The sequence below is a fragment of the Microtus pennsylvanicus genome, chromosome 6, assembly GCF_037038515.1.
Source record: "Microtus pennsylvanicus isolate mMicPen1 chromosome 6, mMicPen1.hap1, whole genome shotgun sequence".
Lineage (NCBI taxonomy): Eukaryota > Metazoa > Chordata > Mammalia > Rodentia > Cricetidae > Microtus > Microtus pennsylvanicus.
Genome location: NC_134584.1, coordinates 36,874,789 through 36,897,955, shown reverse-complemented (window position 1 = coordinate 36,897,955; position 23,167 = coordinate 36,874,789). Strand labels below are relative to the sequence as shown.

At 40.8% G+C, this 23,167-nt stretch overlaps 1 protein-coding gene across 1 annotated transcript in view; it reads right to left on the bottom strand.

Annotated features, from left to right (window-relative positions):
- Itga2 (integrin subunit alpha 2) overlaps positions 1-22,893 on the bottom strand; it is a 92,230-nt gene extending 69,337 nt beyond the window's left edge. The window contains exon 1 of the mRNA XM_075976040.1: positions 22,713-22,893. Coding sequence (XP_075832155.1) covers positions 22,713-22,770 — 58 coding nt within the window. The 5' untranslated portion in view covers positions 22,771-22,893. The remainder of the gene's footprint in view (positions 1-22,712) is intronic.
- Positions 22,894-23,167: the final 274 nt, after the last annotated feature.

Below are 23,167 nucleotides of genomic sequence, written 5' to 3'. Positions count from 1 at the left end.
TGTGCTAGTTAAAGCTTGAGAGGCGATGTCAAACTATTATCATTTGAAACATATCTAATACCTGAAAGAATATATGTGACTGGACACAAAATGATGCAGCTCCCTCCCACTATTCAGTTAGACTTTGGCAAATCATGTAATAGGAAGTGAATCAGGGTGGAGTTTGTTTTATTATTTAATGCTAAATTTTATGATAGCTTGCATTTATAGGCATTTATTTCAACGTAATGGCAAGTGTATGCTTTAGGAAATGTGTCATTAGTTGCCTTTGTTATTACATAATCATAAAATGCACATAAACACACAAGATCACTATTACACTCTTGGGAAACATAATTTTTTGAAAAAATTTATTAAAGTTTTTTCATACAATATATTTTATTTATATTCTTTCCTCTCCATCAACTCCTCCCCATCTCTCTACCCAGCCAACTTCATGTCCTTTCTCTCTCTCTTAAGGGTTCACACTGCTCTATGTCATCCATTTTTTGACTAAAATGCTGCTATACAACATATACATGTAGCATATGTGTATTGTTATGTTTGAATATATGCATATATAATGATTGATTTATAAATAAGGAAATAAGAATTCATTTTAATAGTCTAATTTATAAATGTATGTATGTTACTGTACATTATAAATGTATATATGGGAAACATTTTTCAAAGTGAAAGACATCACTCCATCTTTCTGTTTAAATTACTCAAGATCTTGTTGTAGTACTGAGAAGATCCAGTTTCCTCACAGAGTTTCAAAGGTCTTTTCTTATCTGATGCTCATGTAGTTTTCTGCTCTCATCCCTCTGCTTTCCTCCTGGCTTCACTGGGTCCTAGACACATCCCATTTCCTTCTGTCCTTGAACATACCCAGAAAATTCCAGTCGCAGTCTTTGATACCTGTCTCACTGCTATAGCTCTCGCCAAACTCCAGATTTAAGGTTTTGGAAATTATTCATTGTATTGGTCTGTGTTTGAATAGTCTCTCTTCTAGGGACTTCCTTAATTCCTTGATATATCAACAATATCGTCTTCCCACACTATCCCACTGGGGTGACAATTACCTGCAGTTTTCTCATGTGTCCATATTTCTTGATGTCACCTTCTGTCAACTACAATGCAAGGTCCTTGAGAGACCAGCCATGGCTTTTATTTCCCCATATTTTCTCAGAACTTAAGGTAATATTTGTGTCTGTGTCTGTGTGCACTCATGCATGTGGGCCCATGCACATACGGAGGCCCGGGAACGGTGTCAGGCGTCCTGTTTTGTCACACCACTGAGAAAATCTTTTACTGAACCTAGAGCTAGACTAGCAGCTGGTAATCCCCAGGATTCTTTTGCCTCCACTCCCTGCTTGGTGAGAGGCACTAGGGTTGCAGCTGGTTTTGCAATAGCTTTCCATGAGTCCTGGGACCTTGCACTCAGGGCCTCCCTCATGCTAGCATAGAAGTATTCCTAGCTGCTTAGCCATCTCTACGACCTCAGTATCTAAGATGACGCTTACTGATGAAAACAGTTTAAGTTAACAGACATATTCAGGGACCATTTTGAGTATAAAAAAAATGAGGGAGAAATAAAACAGCTTAGAGCCCCAGTCCGCAGATATAAGTTTTTAAAAATTTTTTTTAAATATTTCCTCCCATTATTTTCCTCTCTATAATTTAAGCTATAGTACATATCCTATTATCCACCACTGAATCCAGCACCACCACAGCCTACTGTATCTTAGTGGTCATGTGCTCATGACAATGGCAGAATTATCCTTACTTGATTGAAGCCCAGATAACTTTGTGTGATGGCAAAGCCCATACCACCAACTGACAAATAAGGAAAGTGAAACTCACAAAGATTAAATGTCCGTATTGCTTACGTCCAAGTTTTTCCTCAAGTCCTGGCATGGCTCATTTTCTCCAACATTACTGTTTAGGAGTTCTATTAATAAATGATCTACTTATGTTCTCATAAAACATGTCACTCGTCATCACTATCCCTTTATGTTACTGATCCTAAAATTCTCCTTTTCTGCTGTTTAAATCATTTCCTTTGGGCTCTGCTTCTTTTGATAAATCAAGTATTATCAAGCACACTTACTTCCAGTATGCCATCAATTCACACTGAACAGAAGCTATCTTCTCAGTTTCCATAAATGCAATACTTGTATATAAAGTATCCCGTCTAACTCAATATCTGCTTCTTTCTCCTTTGTAAGCCCCTATTTGTAATGAAACTTTCCTATTATCTTTTTAGGACCACATGGTTATGAAGAACTACATTTAACTCAACTTGAACTTCCCTTTCCAGCCCCCATGTCTGTAACCACTAAGAAAGAGTTCATTCAACAAATATTTATGTAAAGCCTTTGTATCATGAACATTTCCACATCCTGAGGATAGAGCAGCAGATGAACAAAACAAATAATAGCCCTGTTTTCTCTGAGTGTCCACTCTTGCGAGTTGACAACACAATGAAAGATTATATAACAACACGACAGACATAGAAACAGAGCAAGGAAGGAAGGAAGGAAGGAAGGAAGGAAGGAAGGAAGGAAGGAAGAAATTGGTATCTGGTACCATTAACAAACCAAACCCATCTCATGTACATGATGAACAAATTAATCTGAATAAATTCCGAGTACCTCTCGAGTATGGTGCAAAACATCAACATGAGAGTGCAGTAGTCAAATATTTTCCTACCATAGAGAAACTCCCAGACTATAGTAATGTTGACTTGGTAACTACAGCCTAATTACCCCAACAGGCTCACCTTTAAATGCTGTCGCTGAGGATTTCAATACACAAAATGTGGAGGGGCAGGCATATGCACTTTGAATGTTATGTGCTCCAATATGGATAGGCTATGGATTCTGGATCGTCAAGGATAATGATTTTGGCTCTTTCCTCTTCTTTTCACAGTTGTTATGTTAACAAGGAAAAGACAGGCTTTGCCTTCAGCATCATAGCTGGAAATTGACTCAGCTAAAGAATCCAAGTTCAAGCTTCACAACTGTGATTTCTTCACACCGCACAGGCATAGCTAGATCTAATTTTCTGCCACAATACAAGGGAAGTCACATTTGCTCCGGTTTCCAATAAGGATTTTTCACAGTTCCGTCTAAGCCTGGAGGCAGCTTGAACATCTGTGTTTATATTCACATTCCCCTCGAAGTACTATATAAAGAGCATCTTGCCAAATAACACAACTGTCTTAGTGAGGGTTTCTATTATGGTGACGAAACACCATGAGCAAAAGCAACTTGCAGAGGAAAGGGTTTATTTTGCTCACAGGTCCACATCATAGCTCATATTCAGAGGCAGGGCAGGAACCTGGAGGCGGGAGCTGACGCAGAAACCATGGAGGAGTGCTGTTTAGCTCTCGCTCCTTCATCATGACTTGCTCAGCCTGCATTATCAACTTAGGGATGGCACCGAGCACAATGGGCTGAGACCTACCATGTCAATAACTAATTTTAAAAAATGCCCTAGAGTCTGGCCTATAACCCAGTGTTATGTGGGCATTTTCACAATTGAGACTCCCTCCTCTCAGAAGACCCTAGCATGCGCCAAATTGACATAAACCTAGCCAGTACAGTAAGAGGCACATATTCTAGGGACTAAATGGCGACTTATTTTTGATGGATCAACATTCAACTCAATTATATTGGTATGGGAAGAATGTAGAACCTTTGTTCTTTTTTTCACAGGGCTGGGCTTATGTTGGACTATATTGGTAGATAAACATATGCCCTCAGGACAAAAACCCTTGCAGTAAAAAGTCAAGGTCACAAGTTCATTCCCTATTTCCTGCAGAACGGCACAGGACACAGGCAGATGTTCACTGAGCATTCTCATAGAAACACTAGGAGACTAGCTGGAGCCGAGTGGGCCAAGGGGCACTGTGTCAGCCCATTCACGCTGCCTGCTAAGCTGCAAATGGGGAACATTTTTCTCTGGTTCCCAAATATTTGTTTGCGTGCATCATGTGTTGGGCAATTACTCTATGTTCACATAAAGGACACAGCATTGCTTGGGTGATCAGACTTAAGCATCTAAATATATTATCCAGGCTCAGAGAATGTTGTGGGCTCCACTCAAAAGTCCTGTCGTGAAGCTGGAGTCCCCGATGTGAGTGCAATTAGAGACAGGGACCATCAGGGAGTGACTCAAACTGAATAAGGACATCCCAGTGGAACTCTAATCCAGCATGAGCAGTGTCCTCTCAAGAAGAGGAAACTACAACAGGGCGATTTCTCTCAGCACACACACACATGCACTCACACACACGAGGAAGGACTATGCAAAGACAAGAAAAGAGATGTGCATCTGCAAGTGCCCCAATCATTTCAGTAGCTGTCCCCAAAGCATTTAGAATGCTGGCCTCCATAACAGGAAAGAAATTTCTACTGGTTCAGGTATTTTGTCCTCAGCATTTGTCATGCAGGGTTAGCAGACTAGAGAAAGGAAATCTAATTTCATCAGAAAATTTGAATATATTGTTCCAGGTTTCAAAGATTCTGTCCATATAGGCACATATATAGATACATTCCAGATGTTTCACATAATAGTCATATTTTTATGAAAAATTCAAAGTGTGTGTGTGTGTGTATGTGTGTGTGTGTGTGTGTGTGTGTGTGTGTGTGTGTGTTTACGAGTGTTTAGGGGAGGTAGTGAGGAGCAGGGGAGGAGAAGGAAAGAGGAGAGAAACTGTATCAAGTCTTGAAGAATGGCTGCCCGCACTCAGGTCATTTCAAGGTCTTTTCCCATTTCAACCATTCGATCTTGAAAGGAAGAACCATCCCCAAAATCTCGCTCTAATTGTTTCTTGCATCCATTTACTGTGACTCGGTGCCGCCTAGCAACTCAATAGATTTTCTTCATTTCCAAAGGGTGCAGGAGGGTGAGTTGCATTTGGCAGACTCGCTGTCTCCTGACAGTGAACTGGAGACAATGAAATAATCTTACTGGTCCAAGAGCTGTTGAGAGAACTCCTTGAAATCCCTTCACTGAAGTGATGGTCTATTTCCGACTTCTTCCTAATTGCCTTCCGTGTAAGAGAGAAGCCCCTTTCTTGTCCGGTCTCCCCACTACTTCTCTCTGCCTCATGTAGTTGGCAATTCAGGGCCTGTTTCCTGACTTGCTTATTACAAAGTAAGTGTCACACCTCTTCAGGAAGAATATGGGGGAAACAATCAGGATTAAATGAGCGCTGCTTGTTACATCTCGGCCCATAGGCACTTTGCTATAAAGTCTTTTAAAAAAAATTTCATACGACATATTCTAATCACACCTTCCCTATCCTAAACCTCCTCGGAGATCCTCCCTTCTTCCCCTCCCACCAAATTTCACACCCTTTCTTCCTCTATGGTTTTTTTTCAATTTTGTTTTTTCAGATTATACTATAATTACATTTCTCTCTTCCCTTTCCTGCAAACCCTCATTTATGCCCCTCCCATTCTCCTTCAAATCTATGACCTCTATTTTCCACTAACTTTTATTGCATGCATGTGTGTGTATTTTTATGAATATATTAGGAAGATAGATGGATGAATAGATAGATAGATAGATAGATAGATAGATAGATAGATAGATAGATAGATAGATAGTTGGATGGATGTACTGTTCAGTCTATATAATGTTAGTTGTGTGTTTTTAGGGCTGACTCTTTGGCACTGATAATCAGTTGATGTGTTCTTTACCGGGAAGACCACCGCTTCCTCTCCCAGCTTCCCTCAGTTGCCCATAGTTCTTTGCGTAGAGTTGAGGCCTCATGGGCTTTTCTTCTTCCACTTCCACATGCCTGTTGGTATCATCCTGCTCGAGATCGCATTTGCATGCCCTTCCTGATCATCCGAGCCTTCCTTCACACACCTCTCTAGTGTCTCCTTCATGTGTCCTCAGTCCTCTCCAGTTGTGCCCCGTGGTGAAGTAGCTTACATCCCAGCTGTCTGCTCAGTTTGTCTTTACCTCTAGATTGGCAGTTCTCAACCTGTTCAAAGCTGCCACCCTTTAACGCGGGTCCTCATGTTTTGGTGACTCCCAACCATAAAATCATTCCTGTGCTACTTCATAGCTGTCCTTTTGCTACTGTTAAGAATCGTAATGTAAATATCCGTGTTAATGGATGGTCTTAGGCTACTTCTCTGAAAGGGTCATTTGACCACTCCCCCCAAGAGGTTGAAAACCACTGTTCTAGAGTCTCTTTCCCCACCTACCCAAAGCTGACTCCCCTGCACATCTGACCTCAATCTGTCCCTTCCTAGCTATGAGCTTTCTTCCAGAGGGTCGTGTAGCTACTCTCACAGTCTCCCAGCTACTCCAGCTACTCTCACACACCAACCTCTCCGCTCACCACTTGTGGTAGACAGACTGCAGCAGTGTTCCCTCCTCCAGTGATCCCCATCTCCTGACACGCATGCCTTTAGGAGAAAGTAGGACCCTCAACTTTATATAATGTATATGATGATAAAAAGCAAAGACAGAAGCAAATGCAATCAATGCAAGGAGAGAAAGGCAATCTTTTACAGGCAAAATATCAAATGAGACCTACCTTCACCCACCACTAAGACTATAGCCTTCTACAAAAGTCTGTAAGGCTCCAATGAAGCCATTCCAGACTCAGGACCCTCAGGTACTCAGAAAAGTATATATCAGTACGAGTGTGGCAATTTGTCATACTATAATAAACAACTAATACAGAATCTATACACAACAACATATCGCTCCCGTTTCCACCCAGCATTCTTTGTCCCCAATATGCTTTTATCTATTTATTCATAATCAAATATAATTCCCATATCATATGCTTTGTCTGCCCAACACATTAAAATATATAAAGAAAAATACAGTATTTTTGCAGGGGTTGAAGCTTCTAAAATTTGAGAAAGGGAAGTTCTTCAAAGAAATTTTGCGAGATAAATTTATAGATAAAATATTTATTTGGAATGCAGAAAGAAGCCCCAGGAACATTTTCAAACACTGACAATAAAATATTGATCCCCTAAACACATCTACAGCAATCTTTTCCCAACAGATTTTGCCTGCACATTTTTATCACCTTTTCAAACGACAGTTTTTATAAAGTAATTCTCTATGGGCAACAACATGATTAATTCCTTTCTTTTAGCATGGTGAAATTATACCAGTCAAGTATATACCCTTCCTCTGCACACTTTATTTCAATGGCATGCAAATTCCTGGGATTGTTTTCCAATCACATAGGAGTCAGGACATTACAACTCACGTTGTTTTCTTTTACAGGGATTAATCCAGAACTCTGGATTACAAAACTTAATAATTAGCTTGCAGTTGATGTCTTTGTTATTGAAAGATGATGGAAGAGAGACAATAATCTTAATTTTCCTTGTTTAATAAAAAATATCAGACTGTGTGAGTATATGGGGCAGGGCCTGTAGAGAGATATCCCTAAAATTGAATTAATCTCTGCATGTTTTATACTTAGCATGCTTTGTCCAGAAGAGTAGGGACCATGCTTATTTTATTAGCTGCCATATGGCTCAGTACTTAGAGACTACAGTAGTACCTGCTGAAGGAACAAAAACCAATTAACCTCTAAACAATGAATTACTTATATAATAGTTGATGTGCAACATATATCTGCATGATAAAGAAATGACTTTGAGTTCTGGCTGGTTCAAAGCTAGAGCTGGGATTGTAGGATGCGGATGGATGGATTAGTAGATATATTAATGCCTACGTGTTACATATTATTCTGTAAAAATAGAATTTATAAACACGTGCATTAAAACTATATACTGTGAATTCATACGTTCATGCAAATATACATCGTTTTCTATGAATAATCCTGTATAGCATCTCACTCTTCTTATTATGTAGTTGTAAGAGAATCCTCAAAGGATTGTTCACATTTTATAGTGGGAGGATGGCAGAATTATGACAAAGGTAAAAGTTTCTTATTCTTTTAAGGCTAAAAAAGTTCACTGGTGGAACAAGGGCAATAGTATACTCTGGTATCAGAGAGCTTGGCCTCTGAGGTGTGAGCAGTCCTGTGATTAAGCTTCTCAGCCTATGATAGCTGCTGCTTTCTCATGATAAAACCGGTCAATATGTGTTCCTCCCATACATCAGACAATGCACGAGAAACTCTTAACCAAGTGCTCAACCTGTGATGGGCACATAGAAAAGCCGGTTCCTCTCATTTTCATTTTGCTTGCTTGAGACTAGCACACTTCCTGGGAACTTTCACAAACCGCACCACTTTAGAGACACACCCACTGCCACCGCAGATGAAAGAGCATTTCCTGAACAAATTTCCATTTAATTCTCTAAAACTGCTGCATCATGAGTAGTCAGATGACAGACGGCTACATTTTGCTGACACAGAAAAGGCACACCATAAAACCCAAGAAAATAGTGTCAGTCCATGGACCCTCCCAGGAAACCACACTGACTGGAAGTGACTGATGCAGACCCTACTATGGAATTAAGCTAACAGTCTTCAACTCTAAGGGCAGCTAACCATTACCCAGAATATACGTGGGTATGGGGAATGGTCATAGGTCACGTAAGATCTGCACACACCCAACTACAGGAAATCTGGTTTTGGTAGCATTGTCTTCAGTATGAAAAGGATCACAAAGCAGGTAGAAGGTAGCTTCTGTCGACAAAAATAACCAGGTTCAACAGTTGCAGTCGTTTACAAATGAGCACATGGCATGGACAGCTAAGCTCTGTAATGTTTCACCTACAGATATAGAATATATATATATATATATATATATATATATATATATATATATATAAATTTTTTTGCATTAGACTAGTCTCAACTTCTCAAGACTGCAGCAGCATAACCCTGCCCTCAGCTTTCATGAAGAAAAATGCATTGAGAGAATGGAAAATACAGTGACCTTAGCATTTGGGAGAGAGGCTGCTTCCAGTTCCCCAGTGTCTGACACCCAAGTGACATATGGCAGGCCTGCCATTATTTTAATGTTCCCCTAAGTAAACAAATGATAATAAAAATGAATGAGTACCAGTTTATAGATTTACAATATACAAAATGTTCTCCCCTTTATAATAATTACCCTTGATGTGAACCAACATCAAGTAGAAAATAATTGTGAACAGACAAAGTAGAAAATAATTCGCTTCTGATTTTTCTGAAGCTACCTAGGAAAGTGATGGAATGTGACCTACTCTTCCTAACTTCAGTTCTATGCGGCCATGAGCAGGAAGCGCTCTCAATAGAGGCTTGTTTTCTCCAGTGCTTTCCCCTAAGGGGCCATTTGGTAATGTCTGATATATTTTTGATTGTCACACTGGGGTGTTTTATCTAGTGGGTGGAGTACAGACACACTGCTCAGCAATCCTGCACTGCCCAGTTCATCCTCCTCCCCCAGTCTAGAAGAATTATCAAGGCCCTGATGTCAGCAATGCTGATATCTGAACTGTAGTCTAAACAGTGAGCGGTCTCGTAAGCAACATTAAGTTGTTTAAGATTCCGTGGTGGACTATTTTGATACTCTTCCATCAGGAGGCAGAGTCGCATTCCCCTCCCCCTGATACAAAGCGAGATTTGCTCATTGTTGGACAAAGAGATACAATGATGTGATTTCTAAGTCAAAGACAGAGACAGCCGTGAATTTCTTCCAGCATCTCTTTAAAATTTTGATTACTTTTAATTATGTGTCTAGTGTGTCTCTGGGTAGGTTTGTATACAGTAGTGTAGGTGTCCTTGGAGATCAGAGGTATCAAAAGTCTCCCTGGATCCGGAGTCGTATGTGGTTGTAAGCCTGGGAGCCAGCCTACATGGTGAGTGGGAGTGGAACTCAGGTCCTTGCTATGAGCAGAATGTGCTCAACACCACCAAGCCATGTCCCCCAACTTCTTTCCCGGTAACTTTTTTAAGGTACTTGCCTTTGGAGGCCAAGATACCACCAGGAAGTCAGGTTATGCAGTAGGTACCTTGCGATAGAGACTAATGGATGTGTCACAGAAAGGGGATGCCTTGCAAAGAGACTAATAGATACGCCAGAGAAAGGGAAAGTTAACTGTCCTCTGACAGCAGTCAATGGCCAGAAACCCCAGTCAGGGCACTCCTGAAAATCCCAACATAAGAAACTCTGAGACATAATAAATGATGCTCAAGACACTGGCTTGGTTGGGGTGAATGCACAGTCATAGCCAGCCAGTGTCATCTACAGACTGTGGGTCATAGTGAAATTCTGTGGCAAGCACAATATCTTCCTTCCCTGCTTAAAGTTTCCGACACATGAAAGCGCCAAGTGTCCTCTTCAAGGGAAAGCTGCTGGACTGTGTGTAACAACAACGACACAGACAAAAGCGAGGTTTTCAAGGAAATATTCAGTGACCCAACAGCATTTTGAAAATACATACAGAACATGAAAGGTTGGATTTCATTTCAAATTCCAAGTGTAAAAATGAGAGAGGGGCATGCCGAACTCGATGAGCTCTTGAGATCTCTTCTGAGTCGTCAAAGGACTCTAGCCCTAAGTTCTTTGACCTGAATCTATAGATATTTTCACAAGCTATACATTCCAAAGTCGTAACATGAAAGCAGTGATTCCTTGTGAATAAAGAGGACGAGTGTACCACGTCATATCCGACAGATTACACAAAGTAAATGAAAAATACAATTTTGGGGAGGTTGGTAAGTTTCTACATTGTAGAACTATACTGTTGAATATGTGGCAATGTCTGACACACACTCACATATACACACAAACACGCACACTCGCCATCTCTGGCATTGCAATCCTGCTTTGGGAAATCATCCAAAAAGGAAACAGGAGAAAAAAAAATCTTCTTGTATAGATTCATTATATACAGCAGGAGATGAGGGAAATCCCACAGGATGCAACCTAAATATCCAACAATGGTACAATAGCTAACCAGGAGAAGGCAGGATACAGTGATTCATGCCTGAAGGAAGACTGCTTAACATACAGACTCTCTCCATAAGGCTGTTTCAGCTTTCTCACTTAGCAGCATTCAACAGAACCCATACTGCATCTGGAGGCAGTTCTAAACAACAAAGTCAGCAAAAGCCAAAGATACATACATATATGCATACATTCCTACATAACACATTCATATACACAAGCATACACATACATACGTAACACACACATGCGCATACATACATACATGCATGAAAGAAATAGTGACTAGAGTGTGAATACTTGAGTATGCCAGGAAAGCTGAGACAGGAAGGCAGAACACTCTCCTGCTGGCATCATTTAGGAAAATGTGCATTGGGCAAATCCAAAGTCTTGCTGCTGTGTTCCTGTCCTACCAGAAAACTCTTCTGCTATTGATTTTGGGGTTCTGAACATAGTAACACACTCTCTTACATAGCTTCTTTCAAATATCAGATTCCCACAATGAGCCACGATCCAAACAGTAAATGGAAATTTTAGAAACAAACAACTTATAAGTCTTAATGTGCACACTAGTCTCAGTAGCCCAGTGAGATCTCCTCCTCCATGTTCCTGGAACATGAATCGTCCCTCTTCCAATTATATCCAAGCCACTTGCCTATTAGTCACTCAGTAGCCATCTCTAATCTATCATGGTCTTACAGAGATCTTGTTCCGGTAGTCCTTATATGGTCACCTCATGCCATGTCACAATGTCTGCGTTAGTCATCTCACGTCACCTTATCAATAAGGTGTTGCATCATCACAAAGGAAAAGGTGCGGTGATACTATATATTTTTGAGGAAGGCCACATTCACACAACTTTATTAGAGCACATTTATAATTGTTCCATTTATGATTAGGTACTTTTATTAAATAATTAGCATTTTCTGTGTCTATTTTCTTCTTTTTTTTGCAAGAAGAAAGTATGACATAGCCCATGGTGGTCTCAATATGTCATTTAGACAAAGGAGACTCTAGACTCTCTATTTTCCTGGGTGTTGGAGTTGCAGGTGTGCATGATTGTACCCAGACAATTGTGTTTAATTTATAAATAAAACTATGATGTATATGTATGTATAGGGGAAATGGTGCATAAAGCATTTTGTAATATCCATAGTTTTAGACATCCCTTAGAGATACTGAAATATAACCCCTAAGGATGACAGGTGACATGGTACACACACATTAGTGACTAGGTAAATTTGCAAATAAAAACTTGTAAGAAATAAAAATTCAATTTTATATGTTACCTAATTCTAGTAAAATGAGAAACAAAAGAAAAATGATGAGGATGAAAAATATTTTAAAGCATACTGGTTGAGAAATTTCATGAGGAAAATAAGGAAGAATATAGAACTAAGACCCCAAATTATTGAAATGGAGATAAATATGACATGTAAATAATAAGTGAAATTAAAAATTGCTTCTCTGAGAATATTTATAAGTTTCATAATTTCTTGGTGAGAATGATTGAGAATTGGAGTAACAATAAGTTGTTACTATAAACTTTACACTAATTGAAAGCTGAGGTTATTAAAAATCATTTTAATGATTTTTAATCATTAAATTAAATTAAAATCATTTTTAACCTGAAATTTTAAATGAAAAATTATAAATAATAATAACTTGTAAATTTAAGGCAAAATGTTCATCTATTTGGATTTAGCCCTACAACTTAACTCTGGGGCCTTCATGTTTCTGTGCCTGGCTTCTGCAGCTCAACTTAATCCTAATGTTTGATTCAACCCTGTGACCATGTAGCTGGGTTCTACAGCAGCATCTCCAGTGTTTCTCGAAACGGGTTCATTACCTAACCTCCCTCAGACCCTATTTGCATGTCTACTAGCGATTTGTCTCTGAAATTGCAAGACATCCTTGAATTGTGATGAAGTATCTTTAGGCATATTCTGTAACTTAAATTTATACATATATAGATATAATAACTGTGGAGTATGAGATGTTATGGTGATTTGAATGAGAATACCCCCATAGGATCATACATTTAAAAACTTGGTCCCTATTGGTGGAGTTGTTTGGGAAGGATTAGGAGGTCTGGTCTTGTAGGGCCCTGGTCTCCCTTATTCCTGTGGTGCATTTGTGGGGACAGTTTATGATCTACCAACTAAGCTTCCTGTGTGTTTCTGTGCTATGCCTGCCCCGCCTGGTGGTTAGCTGCAGGGCATTTACTCCATTGTTAATATGGTAATTTCCCACCTGCCTGGGTGGAGATCCTTGTGCTGCAGTCAGGTAGATAAGGACTCTCCCAATGCTGAATAAAGTGGCATTGGCTGTTCTCCTTCCAAATGACCCTGGTCTCTCTGTGTCTTCTTTTCAATCTCCAGGCCCTTGCCCGACTCGCGTTCGGTACAGTGGCGCGCGAACTGTACCGAGGGTGTAACACCAAATTGGGTGTTACATGGTCTTGTTGGAGGAGGTGTGTCACTGCAGGTGGGTTTTAAGATTTCAAAGGCTCATGCCATTTCCAAAAGATGTAAGCTCTCACCTCTGCTTCTGCCTGCTGTCATGCTCCCTGCCATGATGGTAGTGAGCTCACCCTCTGAAACTATAAGCCCTCACTAAACTCCTTCTTCTATAAGTTGCCTTGCTCATGATACGCTGACACAGCAAATGAAAAGTAACTAAAACATTTGAGAGTTCAAGTAAATAACTGAAATTCCAAAAAATATTGGAATAATAATTTTAAAAGAAGCAAAAACCTGTGTTTGATAATAGCCAACTATCCAGATGACTTGGCAAACTGCAGCCAAAAAAACTGATAGACTTTGTTAATTTATTGTTACTTAATGAAAAGGCAAAAGTTACAGGGCAAAAAGATAATATTAAACATTCTAAAACTAATTCAAATATCTAAACAGTTGTTTAAATTTACACTGTAAAAATGTAAGGAGAATTTTCCTAGGGCTTCCTATCAAGAATATTAAAAGGGGTCCTGTGGCATGGCTCAGCTGTTAAGAATACACGCTGTTCTTCTGAAGGACTTGAGTTCAATTCCCATACTTACATAGAATGGCTCACAGTTCTAATTCCAGGGGATTGAACACTGTTTTCTGGCCCGTATGTACACACACACACACACACACACACACACACACACACACATACACGCACACACACGAGAGAGAAAGAGAGAGGAGAGAGAGAGAGAGAGAGAACCAAATATCTTTTAAAAATATGAGAAAAATACAAGCTAAATTCAAACAATTTTTTTCTAAACCTTGTGGAATATGTGTACATGCCATGTGTGTCTCCAGTGAGAACATGGCAGTCAGAGGACAACGTTCAGAGATGGCTTTCTCCTTTCTCCTGCAGACGCAGGGTCTACCTGACAACTTCTGCTGCTCTCTGTACTCCAGGCTAACTGGTCTGAAAGCTTCCGGGAAACTCTCATTTCCACCAACCATTTCCCAACAGGAGTGCTGGAATCACAGATGTGAGCCACTACGTCTTGTTTTCCATGGGGTCTGGAGATGGAACCCAAGCCATCCTTGTGTAGCAAGTGAGGCATCTTCTGAGCTCACAAAAAATTTGTAAGAGACTCAAAAAAGAGGAAATGGTTTTGATTTTATGGTAATAGCTCAGTCTTGACATCAGAACCCAAAGGAAGAGTACATAAAAATCAAATCAAAAGCTAATCTTAATCATGAACATGAATACAGAAATGAATCCAAGAACCCATTACAAATGTTGATCAAGCTAGACACAGGACACTAATACAAGGCTTTCATATCTGAAAAGCAATATAATTTGCCATGTTAATGGATTATAGAAGAAAATTTATGTGATTCTTAAGATGTAAAAAATATTTATAAAATTAAGTAAGTTGTCAATTTAAACTATATCTTGACCAAGTAACAGAGAAGAAGAAGCATATGATGAAAGAGGATCTATAAACAGCCCACAGCAAACAGTGCACTAAACACTGAGACATAGAAATCGCAGTCCCCTCTTACCTCTTCTTTTCAAGAGTCAACAAAGCATTTGCTACTGTATTGAGGGCCCTGTTCAGCTCAGTGTGACAAGGAAGGATTAGAAAATTAAAAAATCAAGAAACCCAGAAAACTCTTTGTGAAAGTATAATGTGTACCTGATATGGCAATGAATGAACAACTAAAATAAAGGAGATTAAAAGATGTTTGAACTGATGAATAAAATAACTAATAAGTTGTGTGTGTGTGTGCACATGCATCCTGCCATATATTTGGAGGGTAGGAAACAACTCTCTCAGGAGGAAGTTCTCCTACCACCCTGGTGGATCCTGGGACCGAATTCAGGTTCTCAGATCTGCCCACTATATACAATAATGATACATAAATTGCATTTCAATGTATCAAAACCTCAATTTCATTTAGAAAACCATTTTAAGAAATCATTGCTTATAATAATATCAAACAACATCACACACCTAACAAAAATCTACCATATACTGATAATTGTCTGTATAGAAAACTAGAGACCATTGCTGAAAAGGTGAAAGACCTAAGGGAATGAGGAGTTCATTAGAACTGTGGCTTGGAGAACTCATTATTTGAAAATATGTCAGTTATCCAAAAATTAATTTACAGACTCACTATGGTTAAATATTCAAGACATTTTAAAAGTTAAAGAAATACATTGTTATTAAAAAGCTAATTCCAAATTTTGTATTAAAATTTTGAGCTCAAGACACTCCTGAAGAAGAAATGGTTAGGGCAAATGTTCTATGGAGCTCCTGTGCACATGCGCTAATAAGACAGAGCAATCTTGGAGCACAGTGGAGGAGCATGTGCTGGAGGAGAGCATACACACTGCTTGTCTGGGATAAAGGAGGAGCTGTAGGATGAACTCTTCATTCAACAAATGCTGCTAAGATTACTGGTTGTCTGTATAAAGAAATATGAGTTTTGACTTCTACTTCTCTCATTCACAAAAATCCACTGCAGGAAAATGTAGGTCTAGATGAAAATACAAAATCAATACTGTTTTAGGGAACGTAGGGCAATATCTTTATGAGCTTGAGTTGGTGGATTTTCCTTGAAGTTATGCTTAAAATAGAATGAAAGCAATGACCACAAAACCCAATTTCCACTACGTTCCCATTAAGAATATCACCAATACACATTAAGAGATAAAATGGAGTGGAAGGCTGTCTTTGGATCACACATAACTAGCTGCTAAAGTCCTATTAATCAACGTGAAGATGGACAACTCTACTGGGATTCTTATATCCACTTGTGTTTCCCAAGCAGAATGTTACCATGGCCAGTGATGGTGCTCAGCAGGTTAAGACACTTGGTGCTAAGCGTGGCGACCTGAATTCCAGCCCCTGAAGGCACATGGTAGAAGGGGGATCTGACCCCCATAATTTGTCCTCTGAGCTCCACATGTCTGCCGATGCATGCCCTCCTCCTCCACTAAATGAATAAATGCAAAAGTAATATTTAAAATAATTAACAAAAACATCCTTGATACAGAGGAGGAAGGAGGAGGCTTATTTTTTCAGAGCTCACAGGTGATCAGAGCAAACAGCACTGAAACAGCAGGTGACAGCTACCAACAGGGTTCACGTGAGAAGTGCCACTAAATTGCATGAGCCGTGGGTGCATCCCATCCCATTCCTGAGGCACATGCACTTCAGTGAAACAGAATTAAATGATTTGCAAAACAGGAACTCATAGATTGAGTACATCTGGACAGGAGGCCATGAACCAAAAACAGAAATTATAGAGCTATATGTTGACCAAAGGCTATTAGCATCATAGAGCCTCAACCCTCTTCCAAACAATAAGCAGAAATAATATTGCTATTACAGCCTGATTATTTGGGGACAATATTAAGCATTATTGTAATGAGGGAATTTCTTAATTACTATGTGTTCACAGATTATTTTCAATTCTGTATTGTATTTTCATTAGGCCTATATATTATACTTTTACCCTAAAAGAAAAGATAAAGATCATCTAAGAGTCTTATAATTTCCAGCTTTCCTTTTGCTCCCCCGAAGAACATTAATAAATAACCAGAAAACCAAACCAGTTAATGTAAAATATCTGCTTCAAACACCCAGCTCTCACAGTGAGATTTAGAAAGGGTTATAAAATCCAAGACAGCTCTCACTCTACTGAGCATGGAAGAAGCTGTGGGCTGAAGGAACTGAATGTAACTGGGGGACAATTTGGAATAGAGCTGTCTGGCTGCTCTGGCCAGAATCCAGCTTGTATTCTGTCTGCACAGCTACATGGTATCCATGGAAATGAGCTCAGGCCTGCACAAAGACAAACAAAGGCCATCTTTCGATGAATGACAGCTGCCAGTATCCAAGGTGGCCATTGGAGCAGCGGCCTTCCTCATGCTTTTTAACAAACAATGAAATAATCTCAGACACGGTCAGCACAGTCTCTACTGTGCTTCTGTTTGCCATGCTCTGGTTCAACATCCACCTCATTTTTTATACAGAAAGCTGCTTCATAAAGACTCTCTGTGTTCGCTTTAAACTGATAAGAGCAAGATTTGCAGTTGTAGGTTCAGAGCGAAGGCAGGAGTCTTTGCCTACAGTTTTAGTTTCTTTTAACTGTTAGGCAGTTAACATAGACAAAGCTTCAAGAGAAACTACAATATATTTAAAATTATTTGCTACCACAGTAGTCTGTGAGCTGAAAAGATTGGAAAAAGTCTGCAGTTTAAGTTCATACAGCATAATGAATATAACTTTTCTGTACATGAATCAGCAGGCCTAGACTGGACAAAAAATGGAATATAGCAATTTGCAATAATTATAACTCTAATAATATTAAGAACAGAGCAAAGTTCCTGTTTCATAAGCATGAAGATCTAATTTGGGGTTCCCAGCATCCATGTAAAGGGAGCTGGGCATGGAGGTGAATGTCTGTAACCCCACCACATGGATGAAAGGGAGAGCCGAAACAGGTAGATCCTGGGAACATGCTGACTATCCAGCCTAGATGTAACAGCAAACTCCAGATTCAGGAGAGATCTTGTTTCAATAGATCAATCAACACACACACACACACACACACACACACACACACACACACACACACACAGAGAGAGAGAGAGAGAGAGAGAGAGAGAGAGAGAGAGAGAGAGAGAGAGAGGAGTTCAACAGCAGAAGACAAAGACACTCAACATAGACATCTGGCTTCCACACATGTACAACACATGGGCAAGCACACACATACTTGCCCATGTACACACGTACGCAAACCACATACATACAAACTAAGAAGAAATACCAGGTTTTCCCCTTTCCTTTCTTTCTCTCTTCTAAGATTCTTTCTACAGACACTAAAGCTATTCCCTATCACTCTTGGGTGGTGGGTGTCTGATGCCAATGTATGCCACAAGACAATTTTGGAAAAATTATGCATACGCCATGAAGGATTATGATTAGAAAATCTGAGATCTATCATAAGTTACGTGCAAGGGATTTCCATCTTTGTTTAGACAAAGCAATGCCTCCTGTCCTGTCCTTCTCTGTACTCTCTCCTCTCCATTTCTACCAAGTGCCCCTCGCTGTAGGACCTCATTTCACTTACTCGTCACTTCTGCTCATCAAGATCACGTGCTCCATTGTCTTCAGATGCAATGCCTCCCATCTCTCTCCCTAAGTCGCTCACTTGACTGATAAAACATCATCTACTAACTAGAGGGTACCCCGGATGTCTATAACTCAACCTCTCCACACTGACCATCTCTTCCCTACAACTTGCCTCTTTTAGCATTCCTTAGATCAATAAATGGCTGGACATTGTGTGTTACATTTCATGATTCTATGAATCTGCTTTATTCCCATGACAGAATTAAGTCCACCACCAAATCCTGTCTCATCTTTTTCCTTCATAGAATTTATATTTTACTTTACTCTCTTTTTCTTCTGCTATTCTCTCAGGTCTTTTTTAAATTATCATTTTCCCTCTCCTGGTGTGGCAAACTAACACTGAAACTGGTTCTCTCCCAGACATACCTGGCATCTTCTGCCTAGTCTCTACCTCTTATCCTCCTCCTGGCTGCTAGTGTGCTCTGGCAATGAGCAAATCTGAGTATATCACTTCACTTCCTTGCTCAGGTAACTTCAAAGCTTTCTCCCACGCTCCAGATGCGACTCCGGCTCCAACATAGTTGAAGAGTCTTAAGGCCAGATGACCATTGACCTCTCGCCTTTCATCTCTGCTTTATGATCTGCTTCCGTTGTGTCAAGGCTCCTCTCCAACCTAGGAACTAAACTCAGTTCCTCTTTCCAGTAATCTTGCTGTCTCTCTCATCTTTCCATCCATGGAAAGTGATGGACTGGACCCCATGACCTCGACAGTCCTCCACAGAAGATCTAAGCACTAATGACTCCTTTCTGTTCCTATGAAGGCTTCTCTGGAGCCTTGAAATTTTGGTATCACTGTGCTATTTCTTCCTCTAAACTCAACATTTTGTTTGGTGTTGCTCATTAACTGTATAAAAACATACTTATTTTGTGCCATAAAGCACTAACAATTGTTGGTTAGCTAAAAACATAACTAAGTTTTAAATTATATAAAGTTTTGAAGAAGTTGAGTAGAATTTCCTTTTGGTGATTTAGGAACTGAAAAACAATGCCAGGCACCAACTGTCTCTCAGTCTTTGTATGACGCTACCCCTGGTATATTTGGTTTCATCTCTCAGCTAACTGGCTTGCACCATGTTTGCAAGATGGTTGAAATGTCTCTGACCCTCACATTTGAGTCTGACAAAATCATATTGTCTGAAGAATGAAGAAGATTCTTTTCCCAGAAGTCACCTAGTACAGTGGTTCTCAACCTGTGGGTCATGGCCCCTTTGGGTATATTTATAAGGTTTGAAATGTGTACATTAGTGGAGTGTCTGTGTGTTCTTATGTGTGGCATTGGGCAGTATAGAAAAAAACCAGCCGGATAGGGAAACTATGGCCAGATAGTAGAGGACTTTTATGAATGCCAAGACATTTGGACTTTACCCTATATCAGATGTGGTGGGAAACATCAAGTGTTTGAAGTAAGGGTGTAGATTATTAGACCCAGATAAGTGTCTCAGAAAGATAGCACTGTGACAATGAAAACAATAAACTGGGAAGAGAAGAAAAAAATGGAAAAGCCAGTTTCCAAGTTATAGATGTTCTCACACAAGAAGATGAGGGTTTGAACTAGTGGTGGTAGAAGTTGCATCGATTGGAAGGAAAAAAACTGGCAAAGTCTAGCTTGTGAGTGTGATTGAATGCCTTGGAAACACATTCCCAGGCTCCTTGCTGCCATGGCAGACAGCCGGTAAGCCACAGTGAACTGTGAAGGAGAGATCCTGGAAGATGGGTGGAGTGGCTTCAGCTTAGGGAATATTGAGTCTGGCGTGTTAATAGGACACAGAGGTGTGGAGAATTTGGCGGTTTTTATCTCAGGAGATGAATAAGGCAAGATAGATCCCGTGGGTCCAGAAGCACGTTTACAATGAAGACAGGGATCCCGGATGGAGCTCTACAAACACCATCCAGCAATAGGCAGAAAGTGAGCCTCTGAAGGAGGTGAGATGAAGCAAAAGAGAGGAGAGGAGAAAAAGAGAACAGAAGCCAGGGATGAGAGCATTTCATGAGAAAACCAAAAATTAAAAGGAAGCCCACTAAAGAATGTGTGATTTCTTCATTCATGTTAAGGTTACCATTGATTTCCTCTCTGGATGTGTACTTAATTTACAGACTGTGTGTCTTATGATCTCTCTTTTCCATCTTCAGACTGCCCATGAACAATGAAAAGTGATAAATATAGAACAAAGCCAAGCAATTTTTCCTCTTATCCATCTGTGAGAAGGGTTATGGAAAAGAAATTTGAAGCTAAGTGTTAAAAAGAGATCGAAGATGAACTTACTTCTAATGTGGTTCGCCCATGTGCTGTAGAGGATATAAGAAGTAGAAACACACAGTCATGCATGACTTCACAGTTCTAGCTTTGTATATATTTGCATCACAATTGTGCACGCCCCTGATCTAGAAAGAATAATATATGTGTCTGTTTAGTGCTAAGTAATGTCAAAAATGTTTATATTGCTAGGGAAAAACAAAAATTTAAAGTACTGGTGGCCAGGCCTAGAGCTTTCAACTAAATATCAACCTTAGACACCCAAAAACATTGAAAATCATGCTACCTGCCTAAGGATCTCAATTGCTTTCTCAAGTGGCAAAATTTTATTATGTGATTTTATTTAATTAGATGATTGAAATAGAGAGAAGATGTGTTCCGTGAGAATACAAGTAAAGGAAATAAAGGAAGGAATAAACACCTGGAGTACTTTTTACAGATGTCATATAAACCCCACTTGCTTGCGGATACTGAGTCATCCTTGTTAACTAACTACAGAAGAAAACCCAGGTACCTGACTCTGTGCCTTTCGGCAACACATTCCACCAAGGTCCTTCCCAGAGCTCCTCCCAGAACAAGCCTCAACTTTTCACCAGTAGAAAACGATGCCATGCTTCAGAGGCCTCTCTGAATAATGGTAACAATTAAAAAGGGGAGATGAAAAAGCCGGGGTTTGTGTTTCTAGTACCTCTTAGAAGAGCCCCTGAGAGGGAATTCCAGGATCCAATGCAACTGTCTTACACCCCTAGATTAGAGTTGATGCCCTCTTCAATCAATTGTGTGTCCTTAGGACAGAGCACATTGAAGCCTGGGGCACAAGGTAGCATCCTACTGTCTAATGATGCCCTGTATGTGCTAGAGCATCAGGGCGGCTGCATAGTTCTCTCTTCTCTCTGACACACAGGAAATGCCACAAGGCTAACCTGGACTAGTTTTCCTTCATCTTAAAGAAAGATTAGCCCCAGAAAAACACAGTTTAGAGAATGTTTTCCTTTGAAATAAGTCATTGACCACTAGTGACCATTACGTTGCTCTGTTAGCTGTTTAGAGTCCACATACAATTGCTTCCTTTTCCCCTCAACTACCATAAAAGCCTTCATCCTAGACTCACCCCAGGCTGTGGTTAAAGGTGAAAAATTCTCCTGAATTTCCCAGCGGCTCAACTGGCTCCCCAGCCCTCTTCCCTCACTTAAGGCAATGGAAGTCGGGCAAGGCAGTCTAGCCCTGGTCTCAGCTAATCCCTTTGTGGTGTCCGAGATGAAGAAAACGGATAGAACTGGTTTAAGTTTACTTTCTTTGGGACAACATTACAAGAAGAGGAAGGCAGGCAGGAAGGAAGAATTCCCCTCTGCCTAGTATTGAAGAAGTGTTTGTTTGGCTTTCCTGCCCCCTGTGTAAAGAAACTCCAGTGCACCTTTCTGAAATAAGAACAGGGGGCACTGTGCGCGACTCTCGGGAAGAGTTTTCTGCAAAGCCACCATTTGGGAGCTGCAAGCTGCAATCCATCGCTAAATCCCGGGTTCCTGATTCAGGGCTAGCTCAGCACCTGCAGAATCTGTAGGAAGTTGGAGGATGGTCGCGCGATCTGCGGGACACTACTAAGGCCTGAAACGTTTGAGTGTGAGAACATCGAAACCCAGAAAGATGACTTTGAAGGTTGCTTGATCTGGTGAAACACGTCTTCATACGGACGTGTGTGTGTGTGTGTGTGTGTGTGTGTGTGTGTGTGTGCGCGCGCGCGCGCGCGCTCGTCTGTGTGTCTGTGTGTCTATCCAAGCGGCTTCAGGTAGACAGGATCCCGAGTCCACGCGGATGCAGAGTGGTCTTCGCCGGCGGCTCTCCAGTTGCACTGGATCCTTCCCTGCTGTCCCTGGACCACTGCCGGTCTCCCCCACCTCGGAAGCGCATCAGAGTTCAGACTTACCTTGAGCAAGCGCTACCAGCCGCAGCAGAAGCGCGCCCCCTGCCTGTCCCGGCTCCATTTTGGGTCTGCTGTGGGAAATCTATGGTGCTCTGGGGGTGCACACAGTACCCTCCTTGGTCGAATTCTTCCAGAAGTTAAGACTTTACAGAAGCTGTCCCGAGGACTTCTCTCCTGGTCTGGATGAGAGCAAGGAAAAGTTGCCTGCAGCTTCTGAGTTAGGACCCGCCCCTACCCGCCCCTCCAGCTTGGGCAAACTCCGGATCTGCCCTGCCACGCCCCATGGAGCCCTGCACCGCGGTGCCTGCAGCTCCCCCAGGGTTGCACACTGCTAGCCACGATTCTGCCACGCCCACGCAGCCCCCGCATCCTGTAGGCAGTGCGGATGGGACTGCCCGCCTGGTGGCCTTTCCTGCCCTGTAGCAAACTGTCCTAGCACAACCGACCCAAGAATGCCG